Source organism: Bos grunniens, chromosome 11, assembly GCF_055505025.1.
Source record: "Bos grunniens cultivar Pamir isolate PY7600 chromosome 11, Bosgru_T2T1.0, whole genome shotgun sequence".
NCBI lineage: Eukaryota > Metazoa > Chordata > Mammalia > Artiodactyla > Bovidae > Bos > Bos grunniens.
The window spans coordinates 15,048,419-15,070,811 of NC_141175.1; the positions used below are offsets into that span (position 1 = coordinate 15,048,419).

The 22,393-nt window shown below is 46.5% G+C and overlaps 1 protein-coding gene across 3 annotated transcripts in view; it reads left to right on the forward strand.

Annotated features, from left to right (window-relative positions):
- TTLL11 (tubulin tyrosine ligase like 11) overlaps positions 1-22,393 on the forward strand; it is a 268,134-nt gene that overhangs the window by 180,484 nt on the left and 65,257 nt on the right. Inside the window, exon 1 of one of the 3 annotated variants that reach the window (XM_086325420.1) lies at positions 18,228-18,333. The exons of the other annotated variants lie outside the window; for them this stretch is intronic. Within the exon in view, the coding sequence (XP_086181546.1) occupies positions 18,251-18,333 (83 nt within the window). The 5' untranslated portion in view covers positions 18,228-18,250. Of the gene's footprint in view, positions 1-18,227; positions 18,334-22,393 lie in introns of those variants that run through there. 3 annotated transcript variants of the gene reach the window in all.

Below are 22,393 nucleotides of genomic sequence, written 5' to 3' on the forward strand. Positions count from 1 at the left end.
TCCCATTACCCAGACATGCCATTAGCCAGAATTGGGTCACAGTCCCAAGCTGCATCAGTGGTAAGGAATCTGCCTGCCGATGCAGGAGCCACGGGAGACATGGGTTTGATCCCTGGGTCAGGAAGCTCCCCTGGAGGAGGAAATAAGCAACCCACTCCAGTATTCTTGCCGGGATAATCCCATGGACAGAGGAACCTGGTGGGCTACAGGCCACGGGGTTTCAGAGAGTCAGACAAGACTGAGCGACTGAGCACACTTCAACCATATCGTCAAGGGGAATGGACTCGCCAAGGTTGCTTAGACCAATCAGAGCTCTCCCTCGGTTAGGCCTGGGGCTGGGGTCAGCCTCCTCTGAAGCACATGGCCACCAGGAAGAGCAGGGCTACCTCAACAAGATGTGAGTTCTGGTAGGAAGAGGGAAGGGAGGAAATAGGCCTTGGATGGGCCGTCAGTCATGTTGAACTTCCCAACCTGAAAATAAATCTGCCCAGGTTCTAAGTAAGAGGCACTTACCTAGTGAGAGATTAGTTTTGTCTGAATAAAGTAATAAGAATCTTAACTGGAGACCAAGTTTCCTAACAATTTTTCCAGCTCTCTGACTGTCATCAGTTACAGATCAAAGTCTAACACGGTTAGCTGTCTTCAGGACTCATGTGAGTTCACAATTCTTTCAACTGTGATGTTATTCTTCTGTTCTTATTTCTGGCCATCTTTCCAGGCTCAGCTCAGAAAGCATTTCCTCTGACATCCCCCCTGAACCCCAGAATCAAAATGAATTTTCCCTTTTTCCATATTCCCCTTCATTCTGCTTTGTATAACCACTGTCTATCCAGGCTTTTGTTTTTCTTTCTTTGTTTGTTTAAAAAGTGATAAAAGCAATAATAATTCTTCCTTGTCAATAATTTAAACAAATATACACTGTGTAAGTTGAAAAGGCAAATCATCCCATTCAGCTTTTCTCTCAATCCCAACCCTACTTTCCAGTAATGAATCCTGTAATCAGTTTGCTTTTATCCTTCCCAACTTTTTAATGTGATACTTAACTTCTATTTGAATTCATTCTGTTATTGTAATCATTACAAAAAATGGAATCATGCTCTGACCTGTAATGTACACATGGCATTCTATGACTTGTTCTTTTTACTTATCAATATAGTAAAAGCATCTTTAGTATCAATTGATCCAGAGCTAGACATTGTTTCTCTGGCCTGAGTTTTATACCAGTTTGGGGGAGTTAACATACTTTTTATGCCCAATACCCTGATTTTGGGTGCTTAACTTATTTCCACTTTTCCACATTTCAAACAGTACTTCCAGGAATCCCTGTGTGTGCGTGTGTGTGTGTGTGTGCGTGCGCTTATGTCTTTGTCTACACATACCAAGATTTCTGCAGGCTAGACTGCTAGAAAGAAAATTTCTGGGTCAAAGAGTATGTGATTTTTAAATTTTGATAGCTACTGCCAAATTTTATAAGTGTGTTTTGGAACCAGCTGCTGTTGGTATAAGATGAGTAATTTCCAGACTTTCAGACTTTATAAACCAATAAATTTTTTTCTAATTGTGGAGACAACATAAAGAAAATAAGCAACATTTTATTTTTCCAGCTAAGGACATTAAAAAAATTAAGTGTCAATCTTTAGTCTGAACCATGTGAAATGGACACTTTTATATGTCAAAATCGTCTAATATTTGCAATTGAATATGGTCTAACTTAATACCGTCAGCATGATTTCATGAAAGAAGGGACCCACGTGTTCATTCACACACACACCTTATTTGTTTTCTCTTTTCACCCATCATATGGGTGAATATTTAATCTCACATCCAGGGATCACCTGCATAGAGTCAGTGACCAGCGGTTCCCTCCCACCACCGCCGCCAGCGTCTGTCCAGTCTGTCACTAGGAAAGAGGACTTGTTCACATGAGGAGCGGCATGGCGGGTGGGCATGTAGATGAAACGACATCTGTTCCTGTCCTTGGTCCTTTGCGTTGATTTTTAAGAGGCTACAGAGAAGGAGGTGAGAGGCAGAGCTGATGTATCTGGGTGAGAGGACCAGTATGATACTTGGCAAAAGCAGGGGACCCCAGGATATCCCCTGGACCCTGAAATATTCTCTGTTAGGCTCTTTATAGGACCAGTTCGCCAACCCTCAGAATAGGGCCTCGACCATCCCAAGAAAATTCCCTGAGGAAGTGCTTACTACATGCAAGGCTTGGACTCAAAGTTGAAGAAGACATAATCCATGGCTTCAAGGAGTTTCAGTTCAGTTCAGTTCAGTCGCTCAGTCATGTCTGACTCTCTGTGACCCCATGAATCGCAGCACGCCAGGCCTCCCTGTCCATAACCATTTCCCGGAGTTCACTCAAACTCATGTCCATCAAGTCGGTGATGCCATCCAGCCATCTCATCCTCTGTCATCCCCTTTTCCTCCTGCCCCCAATCCCTCCCAGCATCAGAGTCTTTTCCAATGAGTCAACTCTTCGCATGAGGTGGCCAAAGTACTGGAGTTTCAGCTTTAGCATCATTCCTTCCAAAGAAATCCCAGGGCTGATCTCCTTTAGAATGGACTGGTTGGATCTTCTTGCAGTCCAAGGGACTCTCAAGAGTCTTCTCCAACACCACAGTTCAAAAGCATCAATTCTTTGGTACTCAGCTTTCTTCACAGTCCAATTCTCACATCCATACATGACCACAGGAAAAACCATAGCCTTGACTAGACGGATCTTTGTTGGCAAATTAATGTCTCTGCTTTTGAATATGCTATCTATGTTGGTCATAACTTTCCTTCCAAGGAGTAAGCGTCTTTTAATTTCATGGCTGCAGTCACCATCTGCAGTGATTTTGGAGCCCCCCAAAAATAAAGTCTGACACTGTTTCCACTGTTTCCCCATCTATTTCCCATGAAGTGATGGGACCAGATGCCATGATCTCAGTTTTCTGAATGTTGAGTTTTAAGCCAACTTTTTCACTCTCCTCTTTCACTTTCATTGAGAGGCTTTTTAGTTCCTCTTCACTTTCTGCCATAAGGGTGGTGTCATCTGCATATCTGAGGTTATTGATATTTCTCCCGGCAATCTTGATTCCAGCTTGTGCTTCTTCCAGCCCAGCGTCTCTTAGCCCTCCTCGTCTCTCCGTGGAAGGCCTGGAAGTTTAGAAAACAGAGAGAGCCAGTCCTTTGGCTCAGCACTCATGTGACAGTCCAGATCAGAAACGAGGCCTCCTCTCCCAGCAGCCTTGTGGGCAGTGGAAGCGGCCCCTTGGGAGCCTGTGCAGGCAAGGAAGCACGGCAGACTGCCTGGTGATGAGAGCTCGGCCCCAGTCATGGGTGCTCCTGAGGTCTTCATGAGGAGCTCTCTGGAAAGCCTGAGTGATGTGCTGGGTGGGCACAGGGCAGGGCACACTCTGGCTCCATTAATGGATATTACTGGTGGATGGTGGCTGAGATGGTAAGCACAGGGACTTACTGTTTCATCTGAAAGTCCTTCCTGTAAACTAAGCTCCTTGACCATATTATTTCTGTCTCATCTAGTTAATTTGGCCACAGACATACATTAATGAACAGATGTGGCGGAGTTTCAATAAAATTTTATTTATAAAAACTGATGGCTGGGACTTCTCTGGCGGGCCAGTGGTTAAGACTTCTGCTGCAGGGATTGCAGGTTTGATGCCTGGTCAGGGAACTAAGGTCCCACCTGATGCGATGCTGCCAAAAGAAAAGAACAAAAACCAGATGACAAGTCGTTTTTGACCCAAGGGCCACAGTTTGCAGACTCCATTCTGAAGGAGATCAGCCCTGGGATTTCCTTGGAAGGAATGATGCTAAAGCTGAAGCTCCAGTACTTTGGCCACCTCATGCGAAGAGTTGACTCATTGGAAAAGACCCTGATGCTGGGAGGGATTGGGGGCAGGAGGAGAAGGGGATGACAGAGGATGAGACGGTTGGATGGCATCACTGACTTGATGGATGTGAGTCTGAGTGAACTCCGGGAGTTGGTGATGGACAGGGAGGCCTAGCATGCTGCGATTCGTGGGGTCACAAAGAGTCAGACACGACTGAGTGACTGAACTGACCCTGTATGTAATATCAGGGAAAGAACAAGAGCAGCCTATCTTAGAATCAAATGCCACTTTGGTCCCGTACAAGCTGTATCCTCCAGATTAGTATGCAACCTTTTTCTAAAAAAAATTTTTTTAATTTATTTTTGGCTGTGTCACACGAGACCTCTCATTGTGGTGTGCAGGCTTGTCTGTCTAGTTGTGGTACATGGGTTCCAGAGCACGTGGGTGCTGTACTTTCAGCACATGGGCTCTCTAGTTGGGGCAATCGGGCTTAATTGCTCCATGGCATGTGGCATCTTAGTTCCCTGACTAGGGATCAAACCTGAGTCCCCTACATTGGAAGGCAGATTCTTAACCATTGGACCATGAGGGAAGTCCTGATATACCACCTTTTTGAGCTTTAGTTCTCCAAATATGGGCTCCCCAGGTGGTGTTAGTGGTAAAGAACCCCAAATATAAAGTGGGGATAGTAGTCGTCAGGATCGCTTTCAGGATTGCTGTAGGGTTACATGAGATAGTGCGTGCAGAGCATAGGTGCATAGATGGAGGAGGGCTCCAGCACTGCTCATTTTCACGGAGCACAAAGCCATCCAGAGCCCCAGAGCCCAGCTTCCTTCCCTCAGGCCTGTCTAAGGAACAACACGAAAGAGCAGGAGACAAGATTTTTAAAGGGCTGACAGAATGAAATGCATGGGACTTTGATTTTATTTCAACACAAGTTCTGGGCAGAGACTAAATATCCCTGGCCCTCCTTGCACACAGCCTTCAGGTGTCAGTTGAGTAGCATCTTGGTTTTATTACATCCATCACAAGGAGCTGAAGGCTTCCAAAAACACAGTCCTAGACAGATGTCAAGCCTGTCTGGGGATTAGAAATATCCTTTTCCATTAAGCATAAATTAACTTAATCACCAGGTATGAAAGATACGCAACATAAACAGCATTCCCTACAGCTTTCATTAAAATTAAAAATCTATTTAAAATTTACCTTGTATTTTCTAGGACCCGAACTCCTTCAAAGAGATAATCTCTGCTGTAAATTTTTACACTGACAGAGTGGCAAGATGAATGGGCTGGGGACAGTGATGTACTATGTAATTTAACTTTGCCTCCTGGTCTTCTTTTCACCAACGGATGTATCTGTACGTCTTAAGGAAATAATTAGTCTTGGTAAGATCTGGCCTTTGACCATTTTCAGAATCAGTCAGACTGTTCCCCAATAAAATGAAGCTCAGAGTCGGGATGACTAGCAGCAAGGTTCTTCAAATCTTGTTGTTCTGATCTATGCTGTAGAAAGTGCTCATAGGAAAAAAACAAACAGAAAGAGAGGTATCAGCAATGCATCACCCAGAGATCGGAGACAGAAGCCCCTCCTTGACTTGGCCTCTGTTTCTCTGGAGTGGAAAATGGAAACAGTGACCAGGGTCATTGCATTCCTTATTAACATTGCAGGAAAGACCCCCGTGAAGGAAACCCAGCTGAATCAGAGTGGTGGTGTAGACTGAGCGTTGAAGGCAGACAAACCTGTCTTCAGATACTGGTTCTTTATTTCAGACTCTGATCTTGAACAAGTCATATATTTCCTCTGAGTCTCAAGGTCCTATCTGTAAAAGGGGGTGAATAATGCTCACCTCCTAAGATCATTGTGAAGGTTGGAGATAACCTTAGTGCCTAGAACTCATCACCTCCTGGATGCTTGCTGAATGCTTAATATTATTTATACATATAAGAAATAGTTGCTGAATATCTGAATCATGCCAGATTTGAGACAGAGTGCTGAGGATGCAGAAAGTCATAAAATACAGCCGACTCTCTTAAGGTGCTCACAGACCCAAGAAGGGATTGAGACATAGAAATAAGAGAATCACAGCTGAGAGTGACAAGTCCAACAAGGCACAGGGGTGACACAGAGAAGGGAGTGGGGACATCTACTAAATTATAAGGACATAGAGAGGCTGGCACGACACCTCAGCAGATAGGGGCATTCTGAGCACGAAAATGTAATCAAAGTGTTAAGTTGCTCAGCTGTGTCTGACTCTTTGCGACCCCATGGACTGTAGCCCGCCAGACTCCTCTGTCTGTGAAATTCTCCAAGCAAGAATACCAGAGTGGGTAGCCATTCCCTTCTCCAGGAGATCTTCCTGGCCCAGAGATAGAACCCAGGTCTCCTGCATCGCAGGCAGATTCTTTACTGTCTGAGCCACCAGAGAAGCCCAGCAGGGATGGCTTAGGCAAAGGCAAAGGTGTGTAGAGAGAGGTGTCTCATAGTTGGAGGATTATAGGCAGAGTGGTTTTCTAGACAGGGAGGAGGAGTGGGGAGGGAGAACCACGAGGACAGAGTGTCTCTTGATGTGGGCGCATCCTCTGGGGAGCTGGATTCAAAGCGCCCTGAATAATCCTCAGCTGGGCCACCAGGCCGGGCAGGGACCACAGGGTGCCCGCCACCCCACTGAGGTGTGTAAAACATTCAGACCAGAAGGTCTATCCTCTAGAAGGAACTCCAGCTGTTGCTTCAGTGGAGTTGCAGATTGGAGAGGAAGCAGGTGGTAGAGCTGACAATGCACTGGAAAAGGTGTCCAGATGGCCAGCCCCCAGTCCCTGGGCTACCTTCCGGCCTGTGACCTCATCCACGCCTCCCGGGTGGAGGGGCACTGTGTCTTCCTCAGATGTTTGTTGAGTAAATGCTCAGACGTCCCATCTGAGCATCTTTATCCTGCCTCCCTCACAGTGTCGCTAAGGACTAGGGGTAGCACAGAGGTGAACACACTTGGCAAAGTCTCAGGGTTTATTGAAATATAGGTTTGTGATCATCACCGTAATCGTCAAAGAGTTGTATACCAATTAGAACTCGCACCAATGTTGAAAAACCAGTTTCCTCACCTATTAAAAAAATGTCTGTATAATTACCACTGACTCTCTCATTGAAGAAACCCAGCACATGCCCTTTAAAAATACAAAGAAATGCAAACCACATAGTTACATTTAATGATTTGCCTTTTTAGTATTGCAAAAATGACTCATTAGTCAAAACAATTATTATATTTGAGACTATTAAAGGTATTGGGTTGTTTCCTATGTAATCTAAAAAATGTTAATTTATGGGGGAAAAAAACCAACCCACTGAACTTGTACAAAACAAGCATTATCTTAAAAACAATGTTTCCCCAAGCATTTTCAGCTGACTTGACAGCTCAAAACATCAGTTTCTCTCCAAACCCACAACCCTTTGTTTTAACGTTAAATGTTTTCTAAAGAAAACCACTGCTGTCCCAGGCTAGAATCGGTGTTTGGTTGGAAGCTGTAGTGGTAGCGCACTGTTTTCCAAACTGTTAGACTCAGCTGATGAGGAAGCTGTGAAGGAGTTGCAAAGCTCCTAAAAAGCACTGTACAAAATACAGGGACGGTTACTGCGGAGGCAGAATGTTAAAGGACTATTACTCTGAGGATGAGAATCGAAACCAAGCCACACTGCTCACAGCAGATAAACAACCTACTTTGGCCCAAGTGACGGTTAAGTGATCTCAGATGTGCCTTGAGAGAGAGTGTCCAAGTATGAGACTTACTCAAGGTCATGTGCACAAAGCAAGCAGATTGGTTTCCCCAAGGACCTACTGCTGGGGCCTCAGAATCTCCAGAGAGTAGGAGACCACAGTTCTATGACGTGGTCCTGCACTTGACCCTGTATTGTGCAGACCAACTGGTTACCCACCCGGGGCCTCAGTTTCCTAGTCTGTACGTTGAGTAGTCATCTCTGCCCTGCTCCCAGCCTTGCTGTAAGGGTCCATTGAGGTGATGAGTACAAACAGAAGTGTTGCATCCCAGAAAGGATCTTTAAGGTGTGTCTTTAGCAGAACCCATCCCCACCACCCCCCGCCCTGACGACCCTACATGCCCCTTTCCCTTCTCTACGCCCTCCAGATTTCTCTTGTCTGGAAACATCACTGGCTCTGCTTCTGGAGAGCCGCCCCAGTCAGGCTCATCCCGGGGTCTCCCTGAGTCCCAGGAGACAGGTTCAAGAGAAGCCCACTCCAGCTCTGGCTCTGTTCCTTTATGTGTGTATATATATATATATAATTTTATTTATTTTTGAATGTGCTGGGTCTTTGTTGCTGCACAGGTTTTTCTCTAGTTGAGGCGAGCAGGGGCTATTCTTCGGTGCAGTCTGAGGGCTTCTCTTGCTGCGGAGCACAGGCTCCAGGCCCCTGGGCTTCAGTAGCTGCAGCATGTGGACTCAGTAGTTGTGGCCCCCGGGCTCTAGAGCACAGACAGTACTCGTGGGGCATGGGCTTAGTTGCTCTGCAGCCTGTGGGATCTTCCCCAGACCAGAGATTGAACCCACATCTCCTGCATTGGCTGGAGGATTCTTTACCACTGAGCCACCAGGGAAGCCCCTCTATTCCTTTCTTACTGAGCCATTCTGGGCAAGTCCTTTCCCCACACTGGGCTTCATTTTCTGGGATCTGAAAATGAAGATTTGGCTAAAGTGGTCTCTGAAGTCGCTTCCTACAGAAAACGAAGTCCCTGAGCACAGTTCAGCCACAGCTGGTCCTTGTCAATACAGTGAAACCTGGGCTGTTGGAGACCCTCGGGGGAATGAGGCTTTGATCCCCATATTTTCTAATTGGTCTTGTGTTTAATCCTTTAAGCACTAAACCCTTTCCCTTTTATTGGGAATATTGGCTTCTTAAATATATTTAGGCGAATTTGACTTTTTACTTGAATGATGATTTCGCAAACTGGTTTTAGATTGTCCTGTGATGCGTTGGTGCCCCTGAAGAGCCCCAAGATGTCTTGCATCAGCTCCAGAGAGTTTTTCTGCTTCCTCCTCCATTTTCAGGCCGGCAGCTGTCACTTCATGTATGGCAGATTGCGTGGCTGTGGCATCCTGGCTCATCTCTTCTATGAATATTAATCATTTTCTGGCTGAGCGGTGCTGTGTGACCGTCTGAGAATCAGAGCGCCATGTGTGTTAGAAGTATGGGTAAAGTAAGAGTACATAGGTATGGAGTGAGGCCCCAAGAGGCCCTCCTTCCACTTACAGGGTGGAACTTCAGGTCGTAAACTTGGAGATCTTGATTTTGACTCCTCAACTTGCCTCCTAGTTGTGTTCTGAGTACATGGAGGAGGGGTTTGGGTGCCTGACTTCTGATGGGGAGATTTCTCTGCTTCCTAGTATTTTCATGGTGATGGCCTGAGTCAGCCTGTACCCCGAATCTCTCCTGTCTTTGCTGCTCCATCCCCATCTCTTGAGTTCCAGTACTGGGCTGTTTCCTCCCATGCTCAGTTTGTTTATACAGGTGGTTTCCTTTGGGTGGAATCCCGGCTTTCCTCTCTTCCTGTCTGCCACCTAGAAGGCTCTACCCAAGCCTTTCATCTCTCAGTTACCTCCTGGGAGCCTCAGGAGCCTGCCCTGCACTCCCAGGGGAGCAGAGTGCCCCCCCCCCCCGTCCCTGTGCCCACCTCTCCATCCACACTTACGCCATATGGAGTGAACCCTCTGTGGGTGGATCACGCCTCCACCCAACAGGAGCTCATCCAGAGCTAGGACTCTCTTGTTCAGCTTTGTATCTAGTACCTGTCTCAATGCCTGGCACATGTGATGTACTTGGGTAGGGTTGGAAGAATGAATGAACAAGCAAATGGACAAATGAATGAATGAATAAACGGACTGCCTGCTGTGGGCTGAATTGTGTCACACCTTCCCCCTCCCTCAAATTTGTGTTGTCGTCCTAACCCCCAGTAACTCAAAATACGACCTTATTCGGAGCATAGGGGCATTGGATAATCAAGTTAAAATGAGATCACTATGGTGGCTGTAATCCAATATGGCTGGCGTCTGTATACAGAGAGGAGATTTCAGGCACAGGCACACACACAAGAGAAAACGATGAGGGGACATAGGTAGTCGACTGCCACAGAGAAAAGCCTGGAACCCGGGCTCCTAGGCGACAAGCCACATCTCTGCTTGGTGGTCCTCATAATGGATGTTCTGATTACTTGAAGGGATCTGTGACTGGGTGGACAGGCAAATGCAGAGAAGTAGAGAAAACCACCGCTGACATGAAAAATGACTGTATCAGTCACTTCAATATTTTATGAATTTCCGGCGCAGTAGTGTCAGAATGGGAGATGGATCTTTTTTCTTTGCTCACGAAACACGAGCACGTAGCAGGCTCTTTCAGGAGCATGAAATCTTCCGCTTGGTCAGCTAGGCTAGCGGTTTCTAATCTGGACCCGTGAGAGCCCGAGGGAGTGCTGTTTTGATGTAGGTCTGCATTGGCACTGCCCTTAGCTGTATATCTGTCCCCTGCCTCGCCCACTTCAGAAGAGAGAAACAAAGGGCCTGATAGAATGTAGGAACTGGGACAAGCTCTCAGGACATATTCCAGCCTGTGGAATTTACAGATGGGAAAACCGAGGTGGTTAGAGGGAAACGGACTTCCCTGGGACTCAGGCTAGCCTGGGAATCTGCATCATGGGATGCCACATCTCCTGCTCATCCTTCCACCCACTAGAAGAAGTTTCCTCCTCCCTTCTCTTAAATGGTCCACGTGCCCTCTGCTTGGATGCTAGGCATCCGTCTCACCTGCCCAGATGGCCCTTTTCTTTGTTCTCCCTTTTCTTTTCCTCCTTTCTCCTTCTGGTGGTATGTTTCGTTATCCCTATTATACAGATGACAGTACAGAACCTCACAAAGTTTAAGTAACTTATCAGTGTCACAGGATTACTCATCAGAGAGTGGCGATGATGGTTTTATCCCCAGCCATCTCACTCCCAAACTTTCCACCACACCATGCTTTTTCTTAATGGATCTTTATCCCTAGGCCTTCGACATTTTATCCCAATTATGTAGAACATATTTTAAAATATCCATTTGGTTAAAAGTAATAAATTTTTCATGGCAAACCAGCGTGCATGTGAGAATCCCTAGAGAAATCTGCAGTAAGATTTAGCAGATTTCAAAGGTCTGACTTATCCTTGGAAGGTTACTTCGGAATGGAAATAAGTGAGCTGATGCTCAAGATGCTCGTGGAGTTGGCTGGAAGGCATCTTGAATAAAGATTTGTAGCCAACTGACTAAAGGGGGTGGTCTCTAGTTAGTGGAAGACCAGGTGATCTCCTATCCTATGTTGGTCTTTGCATGTATACTTACCCTCACCTGTGGATAACTGTTTAGTAAGACCATGCATGCATATGTCCTAAGTTGCTTCAGTTCCATGGGATTCTCCAGGCAAGAACACTGGAGTGGGTTGCCATGCCCTCCTCTTTCAGGGGATCTTCTCGACCCAGGGATCGAACCCATGTCTCCTATGTCTCCTGCATTGGCAGGTGATTCTTTACCACTAACACCACCTGGGAAGCCCTTGGAAACCTCTATTTGTTGTAGATTTTGCCATGAGCTCTGGGAAGGGAGAAAGAACTTCTTATTCCTCCCTGGATCCCATCACCTAGCACAGTCCTACTATCCAGAAAGTACTCCATAAATATCTGTAAAATAACCAGTGAATTTTCCTTTCATTTTGGAGCCATGGACATTTTAGAAGAAATAGTCTCTTCTCTTGGCCATTGCTGAGGACAGCCTGTGGGCTGGCACTGAATCTCCTTCCACTTCCCCTTTTGGAAGTGTTCTGTACGCCAGATTCCTAACAAGGCCCAGCCCACGTGCTTACTGGCAAGCTGAACATCAATCCTTATCCTGTTATGAGTTGATTTCTATGCTTAGTCTTGGGAACCACACCAGCTTTTGCCTTCTAGGAGCTCCCAGCCGAGTGGGCGACTTGACAAATAATTCAAATACAAAAAGACCGAAGTAAGTGTTAAATGAGACACTGGCGATGAGCTTGGGGAGGCAGGGTGATTAATTCTGCCTGGAGGAATCCAGGGAGGGTTCATGGGAAGATAGATATTAAGGAAAATTTATTACATAAATGGATTCTGAGCAGCTGACATCCCAAGTTCATAATCTGCACAAGAAACTCAAAAATAGAGTTCACTGTTTCCAATTCTGGTTGTTTAGGGTGCTGACTCAGACCCAGATTCATAGCTTTGAGAAGACAAGTCTAAAAAATAATTAAAGATACAAATCTCAATGACTATTTCCCATTATTGGGAAAGTGACTATGGGTCACTTGAAAATATTGCTTAATCTCTTCACTTCTAGTTTCACACACTCCTATGTGAAATATTTTTAAACCCATATTTGTGTTGAAATTAATAGAAAAATGTGTCACCCTATTTTATTGTGATCTCAGTAGTTAACTTCAGGGCAAACAAAAGATTATAGATAGAAAAACTTTGAATTGGAGACTACGAATTTATTCCTTAGTAACTTACTAGGGTCATAGACTAAAGCCATATTATATATTGAAGGCCTTAAAAATGTTCATAATTGTTGACTCAGAAATTTCACTTCTGGGTCTTTATATGGTGAGCAAAATTTGTCATGCTTTCTAAGTAGTGAAAAATCCGAAATGATCTAAATGTCCATTAACTTGGGGGATAGTCATTCAGTTATTAAAGATATCTATAAATAATTTTTGGTGATATGGCAAAATGCTTATAATAAAATGTTAAATGTAAATCAAGCTACAAAATTGTATGCATAGTAAGATTTCAACTGTGTGAAAAAATTATATTCATAGAAGGGAAGAAAATTTACCAAAATATTAAAAATGATCATTTCTAGATGGTGAGATTATATATGAGAGTTTTGTTCTCTTACCTACATATTTCTACATTTTTTGTGTCTTTTATCAAGAGATATGATTTTTCAGTAATAACACCAACAATATTTGAGAGGACCCCCCACAACCTGAACCACTGGGTGGGAACGTACATCAGAGGCCAGTGTAGTCTGAGGTCGGGGGCCCTGGGCAGCATGATACAGAGAGTTAGCAAAGCTTTTCAAATGAAAGCGCACAACCAAACAGACTTGGATTCACCGGGGTCCATGGCTGTGGGTCCATGATGGCCAGAGGAGCATGGAAGGCTAGGCGTAGGCAACCAGTCATAATGACCTCCTGGTTCCATGAGTTCAGATCATTCACAGCTAGACCCGGATAGCACCAAGGAGTGTGCACAATGCTGTCTGCCGCCCTGGTGGAGGAAGTAGGTAAGGACTTGGCAGGACTGTGTCATAGAGGCAGGAATGGGCTTCCCTGTGACTCGGGGGTAAAGAATTCACCTGCCAATGCAGGAGACACAGGTTCAATCCGTGATCCAGGAAGATCCTACATGCCAAGGACCGACCACGTGCCACAGCTATCGGGCCCAGGAGCCGCAACTGCTGAAGCCTGTGCATCCTAGAGCCTGTGCTCTGCAACAAAGAGAAGCCAGCACAATGAGAAGCCTGCGCCTGCAATGAAGAGGAGCCCCAGCTCGCCACAACTAGAGAAAAGCTCATGCGGCAGTGAGGACCCGGCACAGCCAAAAATAAATAAATATTTTAAAAAGGCAGGGATAATGGTCAGGGCATCCAACTAGTGGGGAAGTAGCAAATGAAACTGACCTCCTCTATGAGGATGGGGCTGGGAGCTGCTAGAGCTTCAGGTTCAGCTTAGGCCTGAGGATTCCCGGCTGACAGCAGAAACAAGACTGGGGCTCAGGCATCCGAGGATCCAGGTGCTGGACCAAGCATGGCCCAGACTGGACAGGTCTGAGGTGGCCAGTGGAGCCTCAGGACTACGGGACTCCAGCTTTGAGGGGCTGGTTGATGTGTCTAATTGAGCAGTGTATCAAACACATAATAATATATGAGCTGAGCTGTTGTAGATGTCCCTTTGATGATCATTATGAAATGTGAAAGTGTTCTTAGCTGTGAGCATCTTCTTCAAAGAGAACATGCTGTTTCCAAAGAGAGCACTGTCATGAATGTGGGAATTCAAGCCACTTGGGTTTTGTTTTCAGACTTTGTGTGTGAAGCTGAGTTGGGCTGTGTGCTGTGCCCATGTCGGATTTGGTAGCCCTGCACTGTGCTAAAAAAGCCACAAAGCCCTTGCTGTAAAGTGACGGACGGATATCTTTCCATTCGAAGCAAAGAAGGAAAAAAATGTGCCTCAGTATTTCCTTTAAGTATTTCACATTTACCTAATCCTTTGGTTCCAAATAGGAAAAGGAGTACATCAAGGCTGTATATTGTCACCCTGCTTATTTAACTTATATGCAGAGTACATCATGAGAAACGCTGGGCTGGAAGAAGCACAAGCTGGAATCAAGATTACCGGGAGAAATATCAATAACCTCAGATATGCAGATGACACCACCCTTATGGCAGAAAGTGAAGAGGAACTAAAAAGCCTCTTGATGAAAGTGAAAGTGGAGAGTGAAAAAGTTGGCTTAAAGTTCAACATTCAGAAAACAAAGATCATGGCATCTGGTCCCATCACTTCATGGGAAATAGATGCGGAAACAGTAGAAACAGTGTCAGACTTTCTTTTTTTGGGCTCCAAAATCACTGCAGATGGTGACTGCAGCCATGAAATTAAAAGATGCTTACTCCTTGGAAGGAAAGTTATGACCAACCTAGATAGCATATTCAAAAGCAGAGACATTACTTGGCCAACAAAGGTTTGTCTAGTCAAGGCTATGGTTTTTCCTGTGGTCATGTATGGATGTAAGAGTTGGACTGTGAAGAAGGCTGAGCGCTGAAGAATTGATGCTTTTGAACTGTGGTGTTGGAGAAGACTCTTGAGAGTCCGTTGGACTGCAAGGAGATCCAACCAGTCCATTCTGAAGGAGATCAGCCCTGGGATTTCTTTGGAAGGAATGATGCTGAAGCTGAAACTCCAGTACTTTGGCCACCTCATGTGAAGAGTTGACTCATTGGAAAAGACTCTGATGCTGGGAGGGATTGGGGGCAAGAGGAGAAGGGGATGACAGAGGATGAGATGGCTGGATGGCATCACTGACTTGATGGACGTGAGCCTGGGTAAACTCCGGGAGTTGGTGATGGACAGGGAGGCCTGGCGTGCTGCGATTCATGGGGTCGCAAAGAGTCGGACATGACTGAGCGACTGAACTGAACTGAACTGAACCCTTTCAATTACACTGTGGCTTCTGTTCTTCATGACAGATTTAGGAAGTATAGACATGGCCAACCCAGAGAAGTTGGTGCTTGCCCTAAGCCAGCCATTGTCTGTACCTGGGGTGTGGGTGTGTGTACACAAAATGAGTGTTTTATAACATTTTATAAAAATATATATGCATAATCTCATATTTTATATATTTATATATATATATACAAAAAGTATCACTTAATCTTCACAACAACTTTGCAAAGGCGATTTTATCTATATTTTCATGTCATCTAGTTGCTCAGTCATGTCGGACTCTTTGTGATTCCATGGACTGTAGCCCGCCAGGCTCCTCTGTCCATGGGATTCTCTAGGCAAGAATACTCGAGTGGGTTGCCAGTTCCTTCTCCAGGGGATCTTCCCGACCCAGGAATCTATATTTTAAAGATGAAAAAATAGACAGTCAAAGAGCTAAGTTACTTGCCCAAAGTCACACAGCATTTCAGCATCACTGTTGGGATCTGAACCCAGCTAGGGTGAGTGTCTCTTCCTCTTCCGGCTGTGCTCCTACTGTGCTGGGGTCCACGCACCTACCCTCACAGGCCCTCCCAGCCCCCTCACTGAGTCCAGGCATTTCCCTTCCCACAGATGCGAAGCTTGAGTCACTCCTGTTGGGAAAGATTAGAAAAAGACGGTCTGGGCGTGGGAAGCCAAGGGGCACCAGGGAGAGGAGCAAGGCGGCCTGGAGCGGTGGCAGCTCCAGCTGCGATGGAGATGAGGGTGCTGAGGACGGTGCAGGGGGCTCTGGATGATGGACACGCGTCAAGAGGATGCCCTGGCGAGGGGGCGATGGGGTGGGCTCCTTGGCCCGGAGGCAGGAGGTAGGGCTGAAGTTCCCCCACACTAATTACGGATGAGAATGTGGGAGCAGGCATGTTGGGAAATTGCTGAGTATCTAAGCACCTAACTGGAGGCGGGAACATTACAAGCTTTTCACACTCACAGCTTCCTGTGGCTCTGCTAGGATCCAGAAGGTAGAATTCAACAGTTCTTGGATATTCAGTTAGAGATGTCTGAACCTTTAGGTGCTGGAACACACACACGTGCAAACACACACACACACACACACAGAAACATACACGCAGAAATGTGGCTCCATGTAAACACCACTGCTGCTGCTGCTAAGTCACTTCAGTCGTGTCCGACTCTGTGCGACCCCATAGACGGCAGCCCACCAGGCTCCCCCATCCCTGGGATTCTCCAGGCAAGAACACTGGAGTGGGTTGCCATTTCCTTCTCCAATGCATGAAAGTGAAAAGTGAAAATGAAGTCGCTCAGTCGTGTCCAACTCTTAGCAACCCCACGGACTGCAGCCTACCAGGCTCCTCCGTCCATGGGATTTTCTAGGCAAGAGTACTGGAGTGGGGTGCCATTGCCTTCTCCATGTAAACACTGCTTTGCAGGAAAGCCAGAAAGATTCTAGGCATCTTGTTCAAACTGCAAGAGATCCTGAAAATTGTCCAGGGGCCAAAGTGTGACAACTTCTTGTTCCTAAATTTAAGATATAGAAGCTCAACCTAACGGATATTATTTAGTCCTCACCCTTTATTATTTTCTTTCGATGAACAGAGGATTTTCATAAAGGCCTTTAATCAATTTGTTCCCACTTTTGGTCCCCCTAAACTGTGGAAAATTCTGAAAGAGATGGGAATACCAGACCACCTGACCTGCCTCTTGAGAAACCTGTATGCAGGTCAGGAAACAACAGTTAGAACTGGACATGGAACAATAGACTGGTTCCAAATAGGAAAAGGAGTATGTCGAGACTGTATATTGTCACCCTACCTATTTAACTTATATGCAGACTACATCATGAGAAACGTTGGGCTGGAAGAAGCACAAGCTGGAATCAAGATTGCTGGGAGAAATATCAATAACCTCAGATATGCAGATGACACCACCCTTATGGCAGAAAGTGAAGAAGAACTAAAGAGCCTCTTGATGAAAGTGAAAGAGGAGAGTGAAAAAGTTGGCTTAAAGTTCAACATTCAGAAAACAAAGATCATGGCAGCTGGTCCCATCACTTCATGGCAAATAGAGATGTGGAAACAGTGGCTGACTTTATTTTTCTGGGCTCCAAAATCACTGCAGATGGTGACTGGAGCCATGAAATTAAAAGATGCTTACTCCTTGCAAGGAAAGTTATGACCAACCTAGACAGCATATTAAAAAGCAGAGACATTACTTTCTCAACAAAAGTCTGTCTAGTCAAGGCTATGGTTTTTCCAGTAGTCATGTATGGATGTGAGAGTTGGACTGTAAAGAAAGCTGAGCACCAAAGAATTGATGCTTTTGAACTGTGGTGTTGGAGAAGACTCTTGAGAGTCCTTTGGACTGCAAGGAGATTCAACCAGTCCATTTTAAAGGAGACCAGTCCTGGGTGTTCATTGGAAGGACTGATGTTGAAGCTGAAACTCCGATACTTTGGCCACCTGATGCGAAGAGCTGATTCATTTGAGAAGACCCTGATGCTGGGAAAGATTGAGGGCAGGAGAAGAAGGGGGATGACAGAGGATGCGATGGTTGGATGGCATCACTGACTCAGTGGACATGAGTCTGGGTAAACTCTGGGAGTTGGTGATGGACAGGGAGGCCTGGCGTGCTGCGGTTCATGGGGTTGCAAAGAGTTGGACACGACTGAGCGACTGAACTGAACTGAACTTCTCTTCTCCACCATGAATTCTCCCATCTTAAAGATTTTAGGAATCTGCCCTTGAGGTTTGGGAAACAGAAGAGGTTTCTGTGTCTTGGCACTGACCACAGCCTTCAGGACCTCTCTCCCTGTAACAGTTGTGAGCTCCTTGCAGGCAGACACTGTGCCTTGTTGATTTTAGATGCCCTGTGCCAGGGTTCAACACAGAGGAGGTGCCATGTGCCGACCTGCTCAGTGCCAGCCTAAGGATGTCTAGGACCTACAGTTTTGTTCAAACCATTTGCGCAAACATGCTCTCCAGGTCCTCACTGTTCGCTCCCCATGGATGCTGCAGGCCAGGCCAGGGAAGGCCCTCCGAGCCCCCCAGCACCTACTCTGTAGAAGTTACTTGTATTTGTCTCGTGCAAAATGCTTTGCAAAAATGAGTTCATTATGCTTTCTGATTTCAGCTTTCCAGATATCTATATGGACAGAAAACACAGATTCCCTCCAGTTTCTGAAAGAATGTCTTCATTGAAGCTTCAGCTTTCGAAGCTTTCCATAGTCAGGTACTGGCCAGTTGAGTGGACTTAGCTGGAGTTGCCTGTGTCTCCCATATCTATAGCCGTGTCTCCCAGTAAAGGGTGGTCCATCCGGCACGGTCAGAGGAGTTGGGGTAGCAGGGATTGAGATGGAATCAGAACTATCCCCGATTCTCCCTTCACGAGTGGGAAACAACACGGCAGAATGGGGAAAAGACCGGTTTTGGTGACACAGAGAGACTTGATCTGAATCCCTCTCTTGCCGTTTATCTGCTGTGTGACTTTGGACAAGTTCCTTACCCTCTCTGAGTCTGGGGTCCTCATCTGTCAAATGGAGATACTAGTACCCAACTCCTGGGATCCCTGTGAGAGTTCAAAGTAATTTTTTGTAAAAATATGATGACAGCTATGTTAAACCTTATATACCGCACACACATACATTTGCACACTTATGAGATGGATAGACAGACAGACAGACAGAGGAGAAATCCTGAAAAGAAAACACCACCATGTTAGCTGTGGCTGGCTCTGTGTAGGTGGTGAAACAAAGAGGGAATTTTTTCCCCTTTCTCTGCTTTTCCATATCTTTAAATATTTTTTCCCTTGAACATATATTGAGTTTATAATTAGAAAAATAGAAAGAAAACCAAGAAGCATGAAATGGGGGGGAAAAAAGAAATAATATGCATTAAGTACCAGGCATAAGTTGGCACCCAGTAAATGGTAGCTATTTTTACTAATTAGTCATTATGCCTAATAATAATAATTAGGAGTAATGATTTCCTCTGGGACCAGAGGTTGTGAATTAGTCTGTTGGTGGCTAATGACTCACAGCGAAGGGGAGTTCTGGGTTCACTCCCAGCCGGGGCCACCCCTCACTTGTCTCCCTGATCTTTCTGCCAACACGCTGGGCTCCTGGGCTCCACAAGCTTGCTGTTGCTGCGTCCTTCCACGCAAACAGCTGAGCCCAGAGCTCCTGTGCCCAAGACCAAGAGGAGACGGCAGAGGTGTTCCCCACGGGGCTCTCCACGGAGGGGCTCATTCAAGGAGAGTGGCAGTGCCTGTGGCAGGACGCTGCTGTCCCTGTGTTAACGGCGGGTCGCCTGTCTAGGGAGACAGTAAGAGTGAGAGGGTCGAGGTTCACCTCTATTTTGTCTGTTTGAATAGCAGAGGAGATTCTCGGTAAACACATTGCCCAGCATTTAAAACTAACTTGATGCTGCTGGTTGGAAGATTATGCAAGTTAAAAACATGCCCCTCTCTCTTCAATTGGGCTTCCCTGGTGGTTCAGTGGTAAAGAATCCACCTGCCCAATGTAGGAGCCTCCGGTTCAATCCCTGGGTCAGGAAGATCCCCTGGAGAAGGAAATGGCAACCCACTCTGGTATTCTTGCCTGGGAAATCCCACAGACAGAGGAGCCTGATGGGCTACAGTCTATGGGGTTGCAAAAGAGTCGGACATGACTTAGTGACTAAACAACAACTACTTTCTTCAATTATCAGTATAGTGATGAAAATGATCCAGATTTAGCCCAAATTAGAGTTTAAGACTAAATGATCAAATTCTTCAGAGTCCAGTAGGTTCAACCAGAGAGAAGTAAAATTCTGCATTGAGGACAGAAAAAGCAAAATCCCAAACCAGCTGTGTGACTGTGGGTAGGTCAGTCAACCTCTCTGAAAACCTGTGTCCTCAGGTGTAAAATGAGAGATGGGCACAGTTACTTCCTGATGTCCCTGGAAGTGCTCAGTTCCATGGCATGCTGATTATAAATGCAGTCGGTTCTGAGATGATGGTGGACTGGAGTTTTTCTCTGCTCAGCGGGCCAGCTGCCCTCTGCCCAATGTGGGTAAGGCAGGACAGGACAGGAATTCTCTCCTGGGTGGACACTTACTGGTGTGGCCCCCAGAGGTGATACATGATGGCAGGACTTCAGCTAGAGGCTCCTTGAACAATGGAAACAGCAGATCCTGCACAAGTCCTTACCATCCTTATTCTGAGACTGAGCTGCTGCTGCTGCTGCTGCTGCTAAGTCACTTCAGTTGTGTCCGACTCTGTGCGACCCCACAGATGGCAGCCCACCAGGCTCCCCCGTTCCTGGGATTCTCCAGGCAAGAACACTGGAGTGGGTTGCCATTTCCTTCTCCAATGCATGAAAGTGAAAAGTGAAAGTGAAGTCGCTCAGTTGTGTCCGACTCTTCGCGACCCCATGGACTGCAGCCCATCAGGCTCCTCCATCCATGGGATTTTCCAGGCAAGAGCTGGAGTTGGGTACCATTGCCTTCTCTGGAGACTGAGCTACTAGAGATTAAATGCCCACCGTGTGCCAGGCACTGTGGCAGGTGTTACGGTAACGGGTGTCTCTAATCTTCAGGCGTCTGCAGGACTAGCCTTGCCTGGTTTCACGGCTGAAGCAGCTGAGGCTCCAGTCGTTGGCTCCCTTTCCTCACTAGTCATTTTCTGTGCACCTACTGTGTGCTCGGGCCACGGCCTTGGGAATCGAGAGATCAAGATGACCCCCCTCCCCAACTCAGGGCTGGCAGTTTGATCATAGTACCATGTGAAAGGGCTTCAGAAGCTGTGTAAAGAGGGGTGTTGTAAAGCATGGTGAAGGGCGGGGCGAGGTGAGGGATGGCATTCCAGGCAGCGGCCACAGCACGTGCAGAGGCCCTCAGCTAGCAGATGGCAGGCGGACGTGGCCAACGGTGCTGTCTGCCTGGAGTTTACCTGGGAACATGGTGGGACATGGGTGGGAGCAGAATACAGAGCCAGAACGTGAAAGGACTTGACCAGGCCAGAGAGCGAAGGCTCTGACCTGCAGGCAGAGAACGGTTGGTCATTCATGCATTCCCTCACTCGGCCTGTGTTCGCTGAGTGCTCGCTCTGTGCCAGGACCGAGGAGTCATTAGTGAACAAAGCATTGGAAATCCCCGCTTATGAGCAACTGACGTACTTTACTGGAGTGAAAAGGCAGGGAGTGGACAGTAAACAAAATAAATGAGTACAATTTCTGTCCCGTAGATGGTGATGAGTGCTGTGGGGAATGAAGCCAGGAAGGGCCCGGGGCACTGGGGAAGTGCGGGTTAAAGCTGTGAGCGGGAGGTCGGGAAGGCCTGTCTGAGGAGGGGCCGTCGCTACAAGCACTGGAACGAAAGGAGGAGGAGAGCCAGGGTAGGGTCTCCGGGGACCCACTCGGATCTGCAATTGAGCCGTGACACAGAGGCTGTGTCAGCAGGGAAGCTTACAAGCCAGGAGACTGGCACAGGGGCTTTTGGAATTCAGGCGACCCGTCGATGAGGTGATAGGTGATGGCGGCTTGGATTATGGAGCGAGCAGTGGGGATGGGCAGAGTGGGCGAATCGAGGTGAATGAACAAGGCCGGGCTACTCAATGTGGGGGTGAGGGACAATGGATCTCTCTCTGGCTTCTGACCCAGGCATGGGCCTCTGCATTTGGACAAAGCTTGAGGCTCAGGTGTGGAAGACCCCAAAAGATGAGCCTCAGTTGTTGCGAATAGAAGCACTATTCGCAATAGCCAAAAAGTGGAAGTCACCCAGCTATCTACTGACAGATGACTGGATAAACAACGTGTGGTCTATACACACAATAGAATATTATTTAGCCTTTAAAAGGAGAGGAATTCTGACACAAGCTGTCACACAGAGGAGTCTTGTGAACATTGTGCTGAGTGAAACAAACCAGGTATGAGAGGACAGATGCTGCCTAATTCCACTTATAAGAGGTCCCTAGAGGAGTCCGGTTCATAGAGACAGAAAGTAGAATGGTAGTTGCCAGGAGTGAGAGTGGAGGGGGGTGGGAGATGGGGAGTTGGTATTTAATGGGTACAGAGTTTTAGTTTGGGAAGACGAAAAAGTTCTAGAGACGGACAGTGGTGATGCTTACATGATAATATGAATGTACTTAATGGTACTATATCCATACAAATGGTAAATTTTGTGAAAATATTAAAAAAAAAAATATTTAAGCAGTTTGCCCCAAATCCCACAACCAGCAAATCCAGCCCCCTTCCAAGGGTCCTCTCATACCCTTATTTCTTATCCTGAGCTCTCTGCCTCTAGCTGTTCCCATC